This window comes from Rhipicephalus sanguineus, chromosome 9 (assembly GCF_013339695.2).
Source record: "Rhipicephalus sanguineus isolate Rsan-2018 chromosome 9, BIME_Rsan_1.4, whole genome shotgun sequence".
NCBI lineage: Eukaryota > Metazoa > Arthropoda > Arachnida > Ixodida > Ixodidae > Rhipicephalus > Rhipicephalus sanguineus.
In genome coordinates this window covers 66,050,246-66,068,292 of record NC_051184.2, presented here as the reverse complement: position 1 = coordinate 66,068,292, position 18,047 = coordinate 66,050,246, and the positions used below count along the sequence as shown (strand labels likewise).

Sequence of the window (18,047 nt, the reverse complement as noted above, 5' to 3'; positions counted from 1 at the left end):
GTCGAAAATTACATCCCGCAGGTCGAAAAGCAGAGCACCACCTGCAAACCATGCAAGCACAGAGAGCCAGTCACTGAGGGCAACGTACCGGTAGCCTCGGTGGGTGTGAAGAACTGGTACCACTTCTGCATGATGGACACCAGGGCCTCCAGGCCGATCTCTGTGGCGCAAGTCACCAGCCAGCGCACCATCTCCCGACGTCGCCAGTTCAGTGACGACAGGGTCACCCGCATCACCTGCGTGTTGACAACAGCCACGTCACTGTCATGTGATCTCATTCTACAAGAAAGGCGATACTACAAAGGTCACCAGTCTCACTGAACATCTGCAAGTGGATCGCTTACCGTCAGCACATATGGGTCTAATATGCAATGTCATCCAATTTGTTTTAAATCATTTTAGCTGCTGATTATTAATATGAGTTGAGACCTTCTGCTGGTTACAGCAAGACCTTCAAAAAATTAATTTTTTTAAACCCGAGGGACGGCAAATGGTTTTCACCTGCAGGCCCAGCTCAAAGGCCACGTTGAGCAGGGCCAGGTGCCTGGGACCACCGTCCTGGGGCACGGCAATGCGGAATGCGTCCTGTGCCAGCTTGAACAACTGCGACGAACTGTGGATGTTGCGCTGCGACGACTTCATCACCGTCCGCAGGCGCATCACGTCGTCTGCACAAGACAAGAACTCTACAGTCACTTTTTGCACACATCTTGACAGCTATTTCAGTCACTCAGGGCAGTATTCTGTACGAACTGATTCAGCATGCATCGATTGGGATTCATTCTGGAGCCAGCAGACTGGTGCCAATGACCACAACCGGCTCTCGAGTTTTTACTACACAATCTGAACATCAAGAACTCAACATCTAGAAAAACATGATATACACAAAAGGTATGCTGAATTAGCAAAGCTTCTATCAAACACACTCTCGTTTTTAATATAAAAATAAACAGTGCAGTACTCACAGATTAAAAGGTGACAATTTAGGGCTAAGTAATGCACATACTCCTGTTTCCACTGTCTTCAGTTTGCGTCATACACTCTAAGAACTGTGACTCTCTTTTTATACATGTGAGAGTCACATGTCTAGCACTCCCTTTAGAGAGTCACGTTGACCCTCTTTAGGAGAGTTGTGGAACGAACGACTTTCCAAAAGAGAGTCAATGCACCGACTCTCCTAAAGAGCGTCAACTTGCCTCTCTAAGGGGAGTGCTACAGATGTGACTCTCACATGTATAAAAAGAGAGTCAAAGGACACCCTTTTTTCTTAGAGTGTATCAGTGTAATTCCGACTCGACACTTACACCAGAGCCAACACTACCTTTAGCGGCCACATTCGCAGCAACATGTTGCTGTTATCTTGAGCAATTGCACATACCACTCATTACACTCGGTGAGCTGACGTGGTACGTGTTTCAATCCGTCAGCAATTTGCACACATATTTATGAACTACAAGTACGTGTTATCAGTCCTGCGCATTGCTCAAGTGGTAAATGCACTAAACAAACAAAACGAAGGGAGGGCCAGATGTTCGACACCACGCTCACCCTTGGCGGCAGAGAGCATGGTGGAGGCCAGGGCACACTGTTGCACTTCTACATGGCCCAGAGTGAACCACCGCGGGTACCGGCTGGCAGCCGGGGCGTTGACGCCAGTGCCAGGGTCGTCCGGTTCCTCCTGGTTCTCCAGGATCGGAAGCCTGCGACCAGACGGCAGCAGAAAAACGTCAAAGAAAGGAAATACGAGATCCCCGCTGTCGTCTTTGTCAACTGCTGACCCTAAGGTCGCGGGATCAAATCCCGGCCGCGGCGGCCGCATTCTCGATGGAGGCGAAAATGCTCGAGGCCCGTGTATTCACATTTAGGTGCACGTTAAAAAGCTCCAGGTGGTCGAAATTTCCGGAGCTCTCCACTACGGCGTCCCTCATAACCATATCGTGGTTTTGGGATGTCAAAGTCCAGTAATTACTGTATCGTCTTTGTCTGACAGCAAGTTCTGAATACTTCCTATCGACTAATGCTTCAAGGCACGATGAGTGTCCAAGGGTGCCACATTTTGGGCTCGTTGGTTCATCGTAAACTGGCTTGAAGCATAGCGCAGAAACAGACAATGACAAGAGATGAAGTACGAAACGGACGCAAGCCCTTGTGTCAGTTTGTTACTTCATTTTTTGTCCTTGTCTGTTTCGGCGCTATGCTACAAGCCAGTTTATAATGAGTGCGAGTGCTTTGAAATTGTCAACCACCGATTTACACTTGTGCCACGCTCGTGTGCTAGACGCAGGGAGGGATGGGATCACTCTTGAAGGCTTTGACATTTACGTAATTGTCTTTTTCATGCTTGAGTTTGAGACAGGTCAATGTCTCTGCTTTAGTATTATGTGTGCACTATTAACTTGATACAACGCGTGGTTGATGTCAGTGGCATAGATGGGGGGGGGGTTCAAACTGACACAAAGTTTTCCCATTTAATATCTTTAATATACGTGCGCACACATACAAACAGATGCATGAACATTCATAAAACAGTGTCGGACCCTCCCTGGCAAAAATTTCTGGCTACACCTTTGGGTGATGTGCACAACACCCAGAGCAGCACTGTCAGCTTTGAAACGAAACACAGCAAAACATTTATAGCATGCAAATACTTTTACGAGATAAGCTGTAAAGTAGAGAGGAAGTAAAAAAAATGTCTCAATTCAGGCTGCGCAAAAAATTTTTATTTTTTTTTTCCAGACAATGGTACCAGATTCTTATGCTCAAGAGCCATCAGTGTTAATTCAGTGTAACAGTTTGCTTATCTTCACACCTGCTTTGGCCACAATGGGCCAGTTGAGAAGTCCTTACTACTTTTTTCTCGCTTTCTCTATCGATAACAACAAATCTACAACAAGGCTAACACTCTTCAACCCTTGCCGCCATTCACGTCGAATCCAAGTGGTACGTCAGCAACACATGACAAGGTCATACTTGCGTGTCACCTACTGCACACTAAACGTGATCTAAGAGGCGCAAGAACTCGAAAATGAGAGAAAACAGTCCGAGGAACGAGAGGAAAGAAAGAGGGGCACTCTCGTTCCTCCGACTGTCTTCTTTCATTATCGCATTTTCGCGCTACACATATGTTCAGCAAAGACCAACACTCCCAAGAAAAGTTATACTGATAAAGTGAAGCGCAAAAGACAGGACAAAAAAACTCCACCCGCCACCACCACTGTGAGCATGGAGACCAGCGAAGCCAGTGGCTGCGGCTACACGTTTTGCGGTAGCGGCTTCACACCGTTTTCGTGGCCTTTCGCGCTTCTGTGCACGTTGGCACTCCTTCAATTGCTGCTCTTCTTCCTATGAGTGAACGACACGCATCTGTTTCATACCGAGTCCAAAGGGCAACTGCTGATAACAGCGCTAGCGCAATCGCCGATCTCTGCGTCGCTAGACAAAGGGGCACTACGATTGGTGGGAAGTGCCACCGCCAAGTATCACAACACCTGTGAAAGGGGCATCGTCGGTGGAGAGGGGGCGAGGGGCGCCAAAAATTGTTGTTCTACGCGTCTTTTTGTCCGCAGACGTGATATTGTTCTACGCGTCGTTTTGTACACAGACACGATAAGCCAGACCGTGCCATAGAAAGCTTTGCCATAAAAAGGCCTTACAAATGGGACAAGTGCTAAGACGGGACAACGCTTGTCGCGTCTGTCTCGCCTTTTTCGTCCTGTCTACTGCACTTTACTATACAGTTGAACCCGCATATATCGAACCCACATATAACGAATTATTGTGTATATCGAACGGTTGTAAGATCCCCTTGAAATATTTTCAATATATAAAATATTTTATATATAAAAAAATTAACTATATATAAAACACTTTTTGTGATCCCCTTAGATTTGATATATCCGGGTTCAACTGTTCAGTAGACTCTCGTTAAACGGAACCTGAAGGGACCAAAAAAGGAGTTTCATTTACTGAGAGATGAACTGGGTTCCAGCATTCAGGTAAGAAAGCAATTGTATTAGAGTCAGTTGTTCCATTTAAGCAGCAGTTTCATTTAAGAGATCTCCGTTTACTGGGAGTCTACTGTATGAGTTCCCAACTGGCTCAAAATTCTGCTTTTTTCAACGTTATACTGACCGCATGGCACGCAGCCCGACGCTGTATGCCAGGTCGGCGTCGTACGGCAGCAGCGCCCCGAACAGGTACCGGGCGAAGGTGTGCATGGGCACGCTCTCGGGGTGGGCACCCACGCCGAGGCCCGAGTAGGGTCCCCCCTCGAGCAGCAGCATGGCCTGCTTGCGCAGCACCCCGACCAGCAGGCCGTCCGCGTCCACGTCCCGAAGGCGCGCTATCAGCCGCTCCTCCTGCCGGCACGACTTCTCCTGTCGGCACAAGCAACAACACACGCACGTCAGGGACAGAATCGACACCACACGTTCACCATCGTTGCGGCTCAAAGCTCTAGAGAGCAGACATTACAGTTTCACTTTCTGTGTTCCAATCTAGCCGCCACGGGATTGATTTACAGGCCCGTGTACTCAGATGTAGGTGCACGTGCCCCAAGTGGTCGAAACAGCCGGAGCCTCCCACTATGGAGTGCTTTGTAATTGTGTTGTGGTCTTGGCATGTTAAACCTCAGAAATTATTATTGTTAAAGGTTTGACACACGATTCAAAGTACAATGGTACAGCTTTTCGATGAGGACAAGAACAGAAGAGCACACAAAGACGGCGACTGTCCTTGGCTGCTAATATACTACAATATATGAGAAAGAAATTTTAGGGCCCGTATTCACAAAGCAACCTTAGACTTATCCTCTTCCTTACATTCCTTCCTTCCTTATTGTGGTCTTAATGCATTTTAAGTGCACAAAAGTGATTAAGATGACAGATAAGAATAAGGTTGACTCGCAAATATGGGCCCCAGCTCTTTTTTTTTTAATGCAACCAACATACATTTTGGGCTCTGGAAGGACAGAGCCTCCACTGACACAGACAAAGTAGACAAGTTCAGTGGCCACTGCTAGATTGGATGCAGTGTGGCATACTATTTTGTCCTGGTTTCTAGCCTTCGCATGCTTGTTGTGTTGGGGTGTTACATTTGTCTGTATAGTATGAACAAATAAATAAACAATAATAATTAGCTGCTCTTCGTTCAGCGAACTGGGAGCGCGGAAAATAGACAAAGGACGAAGCGAGGAACCACATAAGACGAGTGCTCGTCTTATGTGGTTCCTCGCTTCGTCCTTTGTGTATTTTCCGCGCTCCCAGTTCGCTGAACGAAGAAAATGAATTACCAACTGGCCCACCTTTCGATCCTCCTGCAATGTATTAGCTGCTCAATACGTTCCAGATGAACTTGATATTGATAGAGGCACATGAAATGAACTTCGGAACACTTCGAACACGACAACAGGCTGCATTACCTTGGCAACAATGGACGCAACCACTTCAAAGCCTGCAAGTGAACTAAGCCGTCGGCTTAGCACCCAACCTAATGCAAAGAACACAACGGACACAGTGCATTCATTCACCAGTGAACAGGTGTGTCACAGTGAACGAGCTGAAGCCACTGCTTACCTGTGCATAGAGGCCCACCGGCATGGACCGCTGTTGTCCCAGTCCCACCAAAGCCGCCTCCACAGCCAGCGAAAGGAGCGACTCGCTGCGATCCCGACTCCCTGGCACCGCAACGTGACGATACCTGCATCGTCACAGATGGTCACATTATGCACCATTTGTTGTGTGACCGTTCGTGCAGCGGACAAGCACTAGGGCAGACACTCGATGATCTCTCAAGGGGCTTTCTGCAAGGAAGTATTACTAAAGAGATGAAACTTAAAATACAAGCTAGATGGTGCTGTGACGTGACGATACAAACGTGTCGTCACAGCTGGTCACGGAAAACTCAATCAAGTGTGCGACCACTGTTGCATGCTCCCGCTAGATGTTCTAAACCCATTTGAACAAAAGTTATGAAGTTGTTATGGGCTGAATGAAGAGCAGTATGCCGCAAGAATTTTTCAGATCGGTTCATTACGAGCTGAGAAAAACAATAATTTGTAGCGGTGCAAAACCATGATGTGAGGAGGTGAGCTTCAAGCCCTTGCCACTCGACCCATGTAGCCTTCGCAAGCCAAATCCCCTCCCTGCCCTCTTCGGCAGCGGAGTCGGAGGATCACATGACGCATTTGCATCAACACGTCATGCGTATGCATGGTCACGTGCGCATGACGTGCCCGAGTCCGCCTGAGCACGCGAGCGGCGTTGCACGGCCGCTACTTTTTTTTTTTTAATGTAGCGGCCGTGGGCGTTCTGTCGGCGTTCTCTGTGGTACATTGCCTGTTTCTGCGGGACGGGCATGAAAGCTGCGACACTTGTACGGGCACGAGACTAGCGGTATCAACAGCCAGTGTCACATGAACATTTCGGTAGACACGGGAGAATAAATGAGCCTAATGAGTGCTCGAACGCATCAGGACATTACTTTCGTTTTCAGGGCTGGCGTATGCTCGACGTGGAAACAGCGAGAACACGAACGCATTCAAAACAGATGCACATTAGCCCTGCATCTCGCTGCGATTTGCAGTAAAAAAAAAAAGAAAGACAAGCACACATTCCGTTTGCGTGCCTTATTATTTCTCTCAAATTTCATTCGTCTATTCAAGCAACAAATTACACATACTTCACATGTCGTGTTAAATGATTATCGCGGTGTCACGTGCTACTGTGGGTGACGTCAGAACACAGATGTCTACGCAGAGGAGCGACGTCAGGGCACTGACAACTACGTAAGGCCATTCCTAGTAGTATGTCATCCCCCCCTTCTTCGGGCGCGCGCCCGCGAGACGAAGGAAAAGCGGCATAAAGCTTGAAATTTGACCTATTTCCGCGGTGCGCAGCATTGCAAATTTTGGCAAACGTGATCGTGAACGCCCAGTGTGTGCATTACGCTCGTCAGCTCAAAATGGTCAGACCTGGTGAGGGACAGAACTTTTTTCCCAAAAAAACAATGCCGCGCCAACTTGCCTGGGTCTTTCCCGGGGCTGCGCTGACGACGACTGCGAGGAAGACGGCGACGAGGACGAAGAGCCGCCTGCCCCGCCGCCACCGCCGCCGCCATTCCCGTGTGGAGGGTGAGACGGGTGAGGGTGGTGCGAAGAGTTAGCAGCTGCGTTGTTGTTGTTGTTATTGTTGTTGCCACCTCCACCACCACCACCGCCGCCACCACCACCGCCTCCGTTGTTGTTGCCTCCTCCTCCGCCGTTGTTCCCACCACCACCGCCGCCATTTCCACCGCCGCCACTGCCGTTCCCGCTGCTGGTAGCTGCAGCTTCTTCGGCACTAGGGCCCGGCAGAGACTCTGCAAGAAGCAATTCAGAAATTCCCATTGCCACAAAAACCTATACAACATACGAGCTTTATTATTATTATTATTACTTTGAGATTACAGTATATGAAATTTTTGCTTCGTATTCTAACTGGCCGGCTACGTAATGCATAGGACAGACAACCAGCGATCAGTTAGCCCAAATGAAATGGACACCTAAGGATGTGAACCACAGCCAAGGATGGCAGCAAGTCAGGTGGGCTGGCGAAATTAAGACGTTCAAACACATAAAATGAAATCAGCTAGGAGATCACTGGGAACAGATAGGGGATCACTGGTAGAGAGGCCTTTGTCTGGCAGTGGACATAGAACAGGCGGAGTAATAATACTTGTAAGTACAACCATACACTGTAAGAGAAGCTTCGTGGGAAGCTTTGAAGCCTTTCCATCAACTTAGAAAAATCCATACTGGATTTGTTTTGTAGAATCATGCTGCGAATGAGTGGATGACAACGTTCCCTTTCAGGAACTAAACACTTTTGAGCCCTAACTCGAAATTTCAGTGTCTTTACAGCTATTTACTATCATTACATTACTACACTCAAACCTCGTTATAACGAACACGGATATAACGAATTATCGGTTATAACGAAGTAAATGAAGAATAGTCTTGCAATAGCTACTGTGTTACAAATAAACGTTTATAACGATATTTCAGATATAACGAAGTTATTTTCGTGGAAGATGCGACTTTGTTATAATGAGGTTTGAGTGTACTTGAACTCTTTGGTTCGTAGATCGTGCGGTTCAAAAACAAACACGTGTACAGCAATGAACATAAATTGTTGACATGTTTCATAGAACAGGCGTGCATTTCGACAATTTGAAATTATCGGTATGGTGTCTGTTACCGGAGAGCAAATGCGTTTGTGCATGGCTGGCACATTCCCTATAAAACTTACCCATTCTATACTTACAGGTGTCTAATGTGTTGGTATGAGGGTGTCTGCGTGGTGCCTATTTTTATGACCTCCCCAACAATCTCCTACATTATTGCGTGCGTCGTGTGGGAGCTGGTGGCCAAATACTGCACTAGGGAGGCCAATTCCTGCTCCGGTGAGGGAGTGCGTCACAGGAGTGCTCCATGGGATTGCGTCTTGGGAGTGCATCGTGGGAGTGCGTCATGGGAGTGCATCGTGGAAGTGCATCGTGGGAGTGCACCATGGGAGTGCGTCGTGGGAGTGCAGTGAGCCTGCCTAGTTTGGTAGAATGTGAAGTAGTGTAGCCTCAGCGTACCTCAGCCATGTTTGCCAGTTTGAGGCACCACTCCAAGCTCCGTGTAGGCAGCAGGAAGGTGGAACAACGCAAAAGAACCGTCCCCTGTACTCACCGTAAAAATATTCTAGATGCTTGCTGTCCGGAACTAGAGACGCCTCGGCCAACGTGTCGAATAAGGAACCAATGGGATTGAGCGGGTGGCCCACCCAGCCCTCCGTGTTGTTGTGCGTCGTCAGGTTAGAGAAACCTGTGCGTCATCCAGGAAGAGAGAAGGAAATGGGGAGGTGAGGTCAGCACGATAATTAGTCCTCAATCATGGTTCAATAGAGTACTTAACCAACAAACTAAGCGAGTTTGACGGCGCATTAGGTTTGAAAATAGGCAGTCGATATGACTGGCAATGGCGATCAGTACAAGTTGCAACATGAGGGCATGTGGCCGAACGTGCTCCAAGAGGTCCAAATAAGAGAACAGCATCTAGTCGCTGCAGAAATAAAGGCAAGTGGTAGCCACGCGAAGTGTTGGAGCTCATTTAGCCACGCACTCCTGTGTTGCAAGTCATACTGAGCATGACGGTGCATCTTTCGCAGACTCGCTGTCGAGATCAAACACTTTGAGCTACTTAGCAAGGTTTTTCGTTGTTGTCTGTCTGTCATATACACTCAAACCTCATTATAACCATTATAACAAAGTCACATCTGCCACGAAAATAACTTCGTTATATCCGAAAATTCGTTATAAACGTTTATTTGTAACGCTGCATCTATGAAAAGACTATTATTCATTTACTTCGTTATAACCGATAACTCATTATATCCGAGTTCGTTATATCGAGGTTTGAGGTAGCCATCTGTACAGGAAAGGCATTTCCTTTTGCTACTTTACAAGTCCATCACCATTGTTAGGTTTCTCTGTCTGCCTGCTAGCCCAAAGCATAAAAAATGTCATATTTACAAGAATGTTTATATGTATTGCCATCTGAACTACCTAAACAGATGCCTTGGTTGCCAACTCTGTTCTCTGCACAACTACACAGTAAAGCAACAAGTCGTGCACAAATACAGTCGAGTCCACTTATAACAATACCGGTTTTAACAATATATCGAATATAACAATGGACAGCCGCGGCACTGTCAGCTTTTCATTGTATTCTATGGCAAAATAAACCGCTTATAACAATGCTGTCATGATGCAATATCGGTTATAACAATTAAATGTGGGCACTGGAACCAACCCTGAACGAAACAAAAATGCACAAACGCTGCGACAATGCCACCCCAACCCCGCCTATTACGCAAAAGGGCATGAGAGCGTACGCGCGGCGGCCAGGCGATAGCGCACTTGGCCTCGCACGCGGCGAGTGCGCGCCGAAGCGGTTCGCGTGCCACCGCTTCGACTGCAACGGTGGCACGCGACGTAAGCAGTCGAAGCTCACTGCTTACGGTTTTCTACCTGCTAAAAAGTGAAAAGTGTAAGCAGCTTCCCCCTTATTAGGTGCTCTTGTTTATCATGTTCCCCTCATTAAGTGCTCTTGTTTGTCACGTTTTCTTTGTTATTTTAGGCATAACCCGCTTATAACAATAATCGGTTATAACAATGATATTTTCATGGCACCTCAATATTGTTATAAGTGGACTCGACTGTAACTGGAGGGTAAGGAATATACATCATAAAGAGCACAATTCCTTTAAAAAAGGACCCAGCAACACTTCTTCAAAATAGTCAGAAAAGCGTTGCCAATCTGTAGTCAAGGCTCCTGTGAACAGTTCAATCAAATATTATTGCCCTGCAAGTTAAAAATGTTCCGACGGTGGTACTTCAGTTCTAGGCTTCTAGGACTGAACCCCGATGCTCTAACCTCTGTGGCGCTTTTCGTTTTAATACGTTGTAGGCAATGAAGGGTCTCTTTCATGCTCGAGGAACAAATGAACACAGTACAGTACGCATTATAGTGTGATGAACACATGGGCATTTACTAGCATAGCTTACACAATGGTGAGCCCGCCAGCCAACTCTTACAGATAACTGCAGCGACATGACGAACAACACACTAGAATGCCGATATAATTCACACAAAAAACATAACACATGCAATGTATCATGAATGTGGCGTCGCCGATGTTCTAGTCACAATGGGAGTCCGCGGGACCGAGCTGTGCTCCCCGTGAACCTGCCGGAAGAGATGCATGAACAGGTGGACAGTTTTAAACCATTCACTCATTGTTCAATACAGTTGTTTGGATGCCTGGTGCGATTCTATGATTCTACCACGCAATATTACATGCATTAAAGACTCCACTCCCTACACGACATTCTTACAGCATTTTTTTTACAAAGCACTTTCAAGCACTGGAGTGATTCCGTGGTAGAACACCTGCTTGCCACGCAGAAGGCCTGGGTTCGATTCTCACTTGGACCGAAGGTTTTTTTTATTTATTTGTATTGCACGGACAACACTGATTTTTCACTCACAACCAACGACGCCGACGCCGAAATTTCTGCGAAACGAGCTCTTTAACGCTATCACGTTAAAACGACCTTCCAGGAGGGGGGGGGGGGCGAGCACCCCAACAACGTCAGCGGGCAGAATAGAATGCCTTGAAGGATGTTTCATGTGCAAGCATGTGCATTCAGACGAAATGTTATCGCAATGCTGACAAGGTGTCATCAAGTCACTGTTACGCTATTCGCAGTGACAACTGACATCGGTCAGTTTCCGCAGTAAACTTTTTGTCCTCGAAAGTCAGAGAGAGGTCGACTCACCAGAGGACGAGGACGAAGAGCTGGAGGACGAGGACGAGGAGGTGCGTCCCCCCCGGTGGTGGTGGTGGTGATGGTGGTGGTGGTGGTGGTGGATGCCCGAGCGCTCCTGCTCGGCCTGCCAGCGGCACTGCCACTCGCGCTGCTGGCGCTTCATGGTGCGCACCACGGCCACCGCCAGCCGCAGGGCCTCCTGCTGGTAGCCGTGCGAGCGCAGGGCCTCCACCCGCGAACACGCCACCGGGATCGGCTCTGCAAGGCACGTGTTTGGACGTGGCCATCACTCTTGCGCTCAAGAACTGTGCGTGTTTTTTTTTTTTCTGGTGTATGTTTCTTTAGGTGTGCGGTGGGTAGAGTACCCGGCACCTTTCGTCGTGGACCGAGAGGCCGTGGATTCGACACCCACGTCATCCGCACCATATCCGTCACGAAAATGATTTCAGTAAAGCCTTGGTGGACCCCGGCATAAACCACTTTCGCGTTAAATTAAAGAGAAGCAAGGAAGGCCGTCCAGCTCCGCCGTTGGTTCCAGCCTTGCGTCACTAGTGCAAGCTGAGTCAATTTTTTTGAAGTGCATAGCACTTAAAGAAAATGTACACAGCTTGCACAGATGCACTGTGATTATTAATGTCCCCTATCAATGTCGTATTTTTTTGTGTAACTAGTGTACCCGTTTCTTTTGTTGGTTTAAATATTGTTTCATTTCTATGCTTATTTCATAATTTGTATCTAACAATCATGTACAGAGGTACCGGTACAGTCTCCTGACCTTGGGACCCTCTTCTGTATATCCTTCATGCTGTAATCGTACTATGCAAAAATAAATCAACGTTTGCTTTGATTTGACTTCAACCCAGTTATGCCTACTGTGAGTGTGACTTTGTTACACTACATGCAGACAATTTTTTTCTTTTAAACTAATAGTGATAGTATTCCGTATTCTGTGGTACGGTACAGGCCCGGCAGATTTGAAATTCACGGTTGAAGGCATCGGAGGGCAACTCACCATGCCAAAGCGGGTAACCCTGTGAGTTGAAGAGGTTGCTCGGTGAGGCACAGGAACTGGAACATGACGACGACGACGACGACGAAGAAGACGAACACGACGAGAAGGACGACGAGGACGAGGACAATCCGGACGAGCGGTGGGAATGCGGTTCAGCACAGGCATCGTGCGACAGGATGAAGCGCAGGTGCGGGTCGTCCCACGACAACATCCAGGCCTCTAGCGCACGATGGAAGATGGAGCGCGGCGGCGTTACGAGGCCGCTCCGTCGCGACCGCCGGTTCGAGTGGTGGGACGGTGCGTTGTTGCCGCCGTGGTGGGGACCGGGTGGTATTGCCCGCGAGTGGTGGTGATTCCCTGCGTTGCCGCCGTGGTGACCGCCTCGACCGTCACCTTTCAAAGTACAAAAACACACACTCGTAATTAATGCTGAAAGAGACTGCAAAAGGAATAGAGGCGCAGTTCTGTCACGCAAACGAATCACGTCATACGATCGAATATCCTACTTTATGCACTCCGACTGGCTCATGGAATGGCTAGGCCAAGCCTCCGATTGGTTTGAAGCACAAGCATAGTGGTATACAACAGAATTCGACAACGTCGAGAACAGTGCTACAAAACAAAGTAAAGAGTTAACGTTAGGAAAACAGTAATGCCTGCAAATCTGAAACATTTAGAGCATGCTTAGTAGGTCCAAAACTCAAAAAAAAGAAAGAAACAACGAAGATACAAGTTATAAAATGTTGCCAAAAGCTAGCGAAAGGAAGCCGTCTGCGAGAAAAAGTAGTCAAGAAATTGGCCAGGTTGTGACAAATCACGGCCAAAGGGACCAAAACGTTCACTAAACAAAGTGGATGCGAGCGAGACACCCCCAACTGATGACATAATATCACATTTATCATGGACAAACTCACAAATAAAGAAATGTGACTTAATTCAGGCTATTCTTATAAGGAATAACACGACTGCCTAGAGAAGCCCAGCTAAGATGGTGTTATTACAATACTAAAAGACTACAATGTTTGATCGCGACTCCAAGAGCAGCGAAAGAATAGCCCCATATCAGGCGAGTCAAAGTGGTGTAACAAGCCTCAATAGTGAACAAAAGGAGGGGAACACTCAATACACAGATATACCCGATGAAGTGGACGGCAGGACAACCATCGCTGTATCTCAGTTAGTAGAGCATTGGACGCACCATCCGAATGCTGCAGGTTCGGTACCTTCCGGCAGCCATTTGTCTTTTCGTCCACTTTAATTTCTTCATATTTACATCCTACTTGCTAAAATACAGTTAAAAGACTACAAATAATGTCCCCTATACCTTCTTTGGCTTCAGTTGTCAGTTGGTTTTGACTAAGGTTGCATCTAACAAAGCCTCAAGAGTAGCCAGTTTCGTGCAATGTAGCCAAACCATGCAAACCATCATTTGTTTTCTTTCCAAACCATAATTTCACTTGCTTTCTCGGCAGCTGCACGGGGGTGGTTCCACCAAGGAAAAGCAAGGCAATCTATCACAGACTGTAGACCTTAAATGATTCAAGCGTATCACGGCGTCTTTGATGCAACTACCCAAATTAAGCAGGTACCCATTCTTGATCGTATGCTTTGGTAAACACTACATATAACTGAGATTTAAAGATGGCGGTACACAAACCCAAAGCAGCTACTACGGATGGCATTCCCAGAGTGAGTGACTCACCGTGGCCACCGCCGTCATCATCGGAAGAGTCTGACGAATCGTCGTCAACCACGAGGGGACGGCGTCCCGTGGCACTGGGACGGAAGTCGGCGTCCTCCAGGGGGCAGATGTGCATCGAGGACCACCGCTCGAGCAGCTGCCGCCACTGATGCTTCTCGGTGCTGGTGCAGTGCGGGTTCAGGACTACGCAGACCCACAGGGTGCCTGCAAACGCGTGCGTGTGAAACTCCAGAAAAACTGCCAGCGTAACCAAAGGCAGCGCTATCTAGCCCATAAACGACGACAAGAACAACAATCTCAAATGTCATTCCATCTCCGAAATAAAACACATTAGCGGAACTTCCGGGCAGCACCACGTCCAAGCCTCTCCCATCAGGCATATGGGTGTATACTCGTCCATGCTTACGATACATACACCCACAAAGCATCTGTTTTTCCTTCGGGCTTTTGTGACATGCTGCCAAAGGGTCAGGCTTGCGATTGCGAGGAGCGAGATTTGAATCTCGCATTGGTGAAATCTTTATTCACTTTCCAGACAGCATGACAGAATATAAAAATTTTCCCTAAGGTTTTCCCCATCAAGGGAGCCATAATCTTATTTCTGAGATTCACTGCTAGCGGCCCCGGCTCCAGCAGTAGTGATACGGGCAAAATTATAAAAGGCGTTGAATTGTGTTACTGGCCCCTCTTAGTGACAGACACCAACCACTAACACCAAAGGCTGTGAAGCCAAACATAGTGTGTAGGCCTTGATTAGTAACTGCAAGTTCCTATTGTTGCATTTTCTAAAACACAAAAAGGCGCCAACCTTTGAGGGCGCTTTTAATTGTTTCTGAAATACCAACTTGACGACGATCGACCTCTTCTTTTCTTTCTTTTGTACTCACAAGAAAGGTGATGCAGGAAAAAAGAACAGGTACCACTGTCAAATCAGAAAGTCTTGTGCCCACGGCCTGAACAAGGCTGAAACCAGGGTGTATTTACGTTGTGTTTAACAGTTCATGCTAGAAATACAGTCTATGGTGTATGCTGCCCCTTCATATCGGTACTTCTCCCCACAGGATTTCACCAATGAAACTGAACCATCACACGCACCAAAATGGAAATGAATTCATTTGTGGTGTAGGTACACATTCACACTAACCCTCTACTGCCTTGTGAGTTGCTACTGCCTTGTGAGTTGCGACACCCTACTGTACTGCACAAGGCAGTAGAGGGTCCAATACAGGCTTCCAGTCTCACATCCGCCATTGCTTCCACATGTAAATATTATGTAAATATGTGTTCTCCCAACATTACTTAATCTGAGTGGAGTAACACATGTTACTTCTTCATTCAGCCTCAGCAGCTCAACTACGAGCAAGGTTTGCGGACAAATTCGCTCCTGCCCAGTTGCCCGCACAATGCAACTTTTGGAGAGAGGGTAACAATATGTTGCGGAGCAACACTTGAAAAGTAATTGAGGCACAAGGACAAAGTGGAAAAGAAAAGTAATAAGTGGTATGCCTTGAATGCAAACAGGGTCCCTTATGCATTAAGATGACTCGAAGGTGAAAGCCATCTTCTTTTTAGATGCAAAGTATCTTAAGGCGGAGCTCAATCCGGTGGTGGTGGTGTGCGGCGTGACCACCCTTACTGCGCATTCGCATACCCTCTCCACACACCTCCTCTCCACTCACCCTCTCCCCTCCCCTCTCCACTTTCCCTCTCCCCTCCCCCTTTCCACTCTTCCTCTGAAACGCGGGCTAGACGTGCCGAAATTCTCTCCTGCGCAACGCCGCGAAGAGCTCGAGCGCATGCGCGTCCCCTCCGCTTCTCTCTCCTCTCCCACGCTGCCCCCCTCTCGCCTGCCTGTCGACCACGTTCCCCGCTCGCCCTGCGGAGAACTAACGGCCAGGCTAGATGGAAGATACGACGCGCGTAGCGTCCCTCTTCGCGTTCCACGACGCGAGGTCGGTAGCATGCCCAACGAACGCCAACGGAATGCGATCGTGCAAGTGTTCCGGCTTCGCATCGCCTCATGGTCCCCTTTAGCGGGAGATGGTGTAATTTTCTTCTTGGTTGATGTGTTGAACCTGCCCCACCACTAATCGACAGTTTTCTACATCTAACATGGCTTTACACTGCCTCCAAGATCAGAGGAAGCTCACCTGGTTTTGCATTGCCTCCGTGATCGAACCACTAATCACGGGCGCCGTGCAAAGCTGCGATGTCATGAGATGACGTCATAATACGACGTTACATCACAGGACGTCACAGTGACATCATGATGACATCATAATGACATCACAAGTTTTGGCAATCTGTGATGTTGTCATGACGTCATCACGTGATGATGATTTCTTGCATCACTCATCCCTGACACCAGGGGACGCCAACGCCACCAGTCAAATTTCGTGTTTGATGAAGCATGTAAAGCTTTCGCCTTAAAGAAAAGAGAAACGAGAAACAACGCATACCAAGTTGGTCCCAAAGCTGGCGACACTTGTCGGACATGGGTGTCCCCTGAGCGCGCCAGATGACGAGGCGCGGGTCGGCCAGAAACTGCTCCGTGATGAGACGCAGCATGCGCGCCCCGTTGGAATCGCCTGCCCGAAGCATCTCCTTCACCTGCACAGACACAAGGGGCAAATATATATACTATAACGAGGATCCAAAACGAAAATGCTCGGCGCTCTGAGAACATAGCCACACATTGCTTTATAAACACTCCCTGGTATGGCCCGTTGCGCTGAAATCCTCACCAGGTTACCAGGGTGAAAAATCATTCAAGAGGGGCATCGCCGCAGCCAACATTTTAACCCTGTAATGCCCTCGAACAGCTCTGCCTGAAGAGAAGTTGTAACAGAATGCCCGAGCTTTTTTCTGCCCTTCCCAACCAGCCTCCCCCTGGGTAGTCCAATGACCGCAATGTCTTGTGATGTTGCACGATGTTACAAGGATATCTGGACTTCAAGCTTGCAACTGCTCAGCATGGCAAAAACACTAGGCAAGCAGCGAGCCATCATTTGCGGACCTTACCTTGGAGAAGAGTGCGTTGAGCTGCCGAGAGACCATGAAGTATCCGCCCTGGGAGAGGAAGGCTCGCACCTGCTCGCTGACCTGTTCTTCGTCCAGGTGCCAGCTGTGGTCCTCCTCGGCCGAGGCACCCGCCGTTGGGTCGGGCGCCCCTGGTGCAAAGGTACGGTTTTCAGAGGACGCCAAAAGCGGCAACATAATTTTCAAGTTAAACTGACGCTGACATAAATCACACAGACAGTGTCCCGGTACTTGTAACTACCGGCCTGTGAACTTTGTGAAAGTTGCGAAAATCATGTGGATATGACAGAAAGGGTTGGGCATGAGGAATAGCGTGCTTTCTTTAAAGTCTCTCCCAAGAACATGCATCGTTATCGGAATACATACAGACCTTAAGTACAATAAGTTAGGATTAGACACATAATACACACTAAGCAGCAAGCTAGGAACTGTAGAGACTGAAAAATATGTTGTTTTTTGGGCCACAGACACAATGTCAATGGCTTTGCAGTTGCTGATTTCAAATGCTTCAGAAACTGCTTTGAATAATATTGCTTGAAGAAAGCACTCCTATGGTATAAGGTGCCTTGCATCGTCAGAACAGGCCATGGACCCCAGTGCAATTTCTTGTTTGTATGCAGTTTTTTTTTGCCTTCATGCATCTTCCCATTCTTGAATGCCTTTTCTTCAAAACAGAATCCACTTTGAAAAAGCATGGTCTTCTACATCTATTTCCATAACTTGGACAGAGTCGTCACTGACACATGAATTTGTAGGTCCCTGCGTTACTACACTAACCCTTTAGTCCTCTGAGGGCTCACTTTTTTTGTCAAGTTAATGGTACCATAATGATTCAATTCTTTGTGGCGTGAAATGCTTTTACAACTTGTTTAAAACGCAAAACTGGCAATGGATATATTCTATGGCAGAGAATTCGTTTACTTGTTATACCTGTGTGCG

General features: G+C 47.7%; 1 protein-coding gene across 1 annotated transcript in view; it reads right to left on the bottom strand.

Annotated features, from left to right (window-relative positions):
- LOC119405281 (zinc finger SWIM domain-containing protein 5) overlaps positions 1-18,047 on the bottom strand; it is a 54,080-nt gene that overhangs the window by 13,846 nt on the left and 22,187 nt on the right. The window contains exons 5-16 of the mRNA XM_037672098.2: positions 17,091-17,239; positions 16,529-16,679; positions 14,070-14,273; positions 12,368-12,760; positions 11,365-11,613; positions 8,714-8,848; positions 7,023-7,356; positions 5,574-5,697; positions 4,132-4,376; positions 1,549-1,700; positions 502-668; positions 89-236 (exon numbers count right to left, since the gene is read on the bottom strand). Coding sequence (XP_037528026.1) covers positions 89-236; positions 502-668; positions 1,549-1,700; positions 4,132-4,376; positions 5,574-5,697; positions 7,023-7,356; positions 8,714-8,848; positions 11,365-11,613; positions 12,368-12,760; positions 14,070-14,273; positions 16,529-16,679; positions 17,091-17,239 — 2,451 coding nt within the window. The remainder of the gene's footprint in view (positions 1-88; positions 237-501; positions 669-1,548; positions 1,701-4,131; positions 4,377-5,573; positions 5,698-7,022; positions 7,357-8,713; positions 8,849-11,364; positions 11,614-12,367; positions 12,761-14,069; positions 14,274-16,528; positions 16,680-17,090; positions 17,240-18,047) is intronic.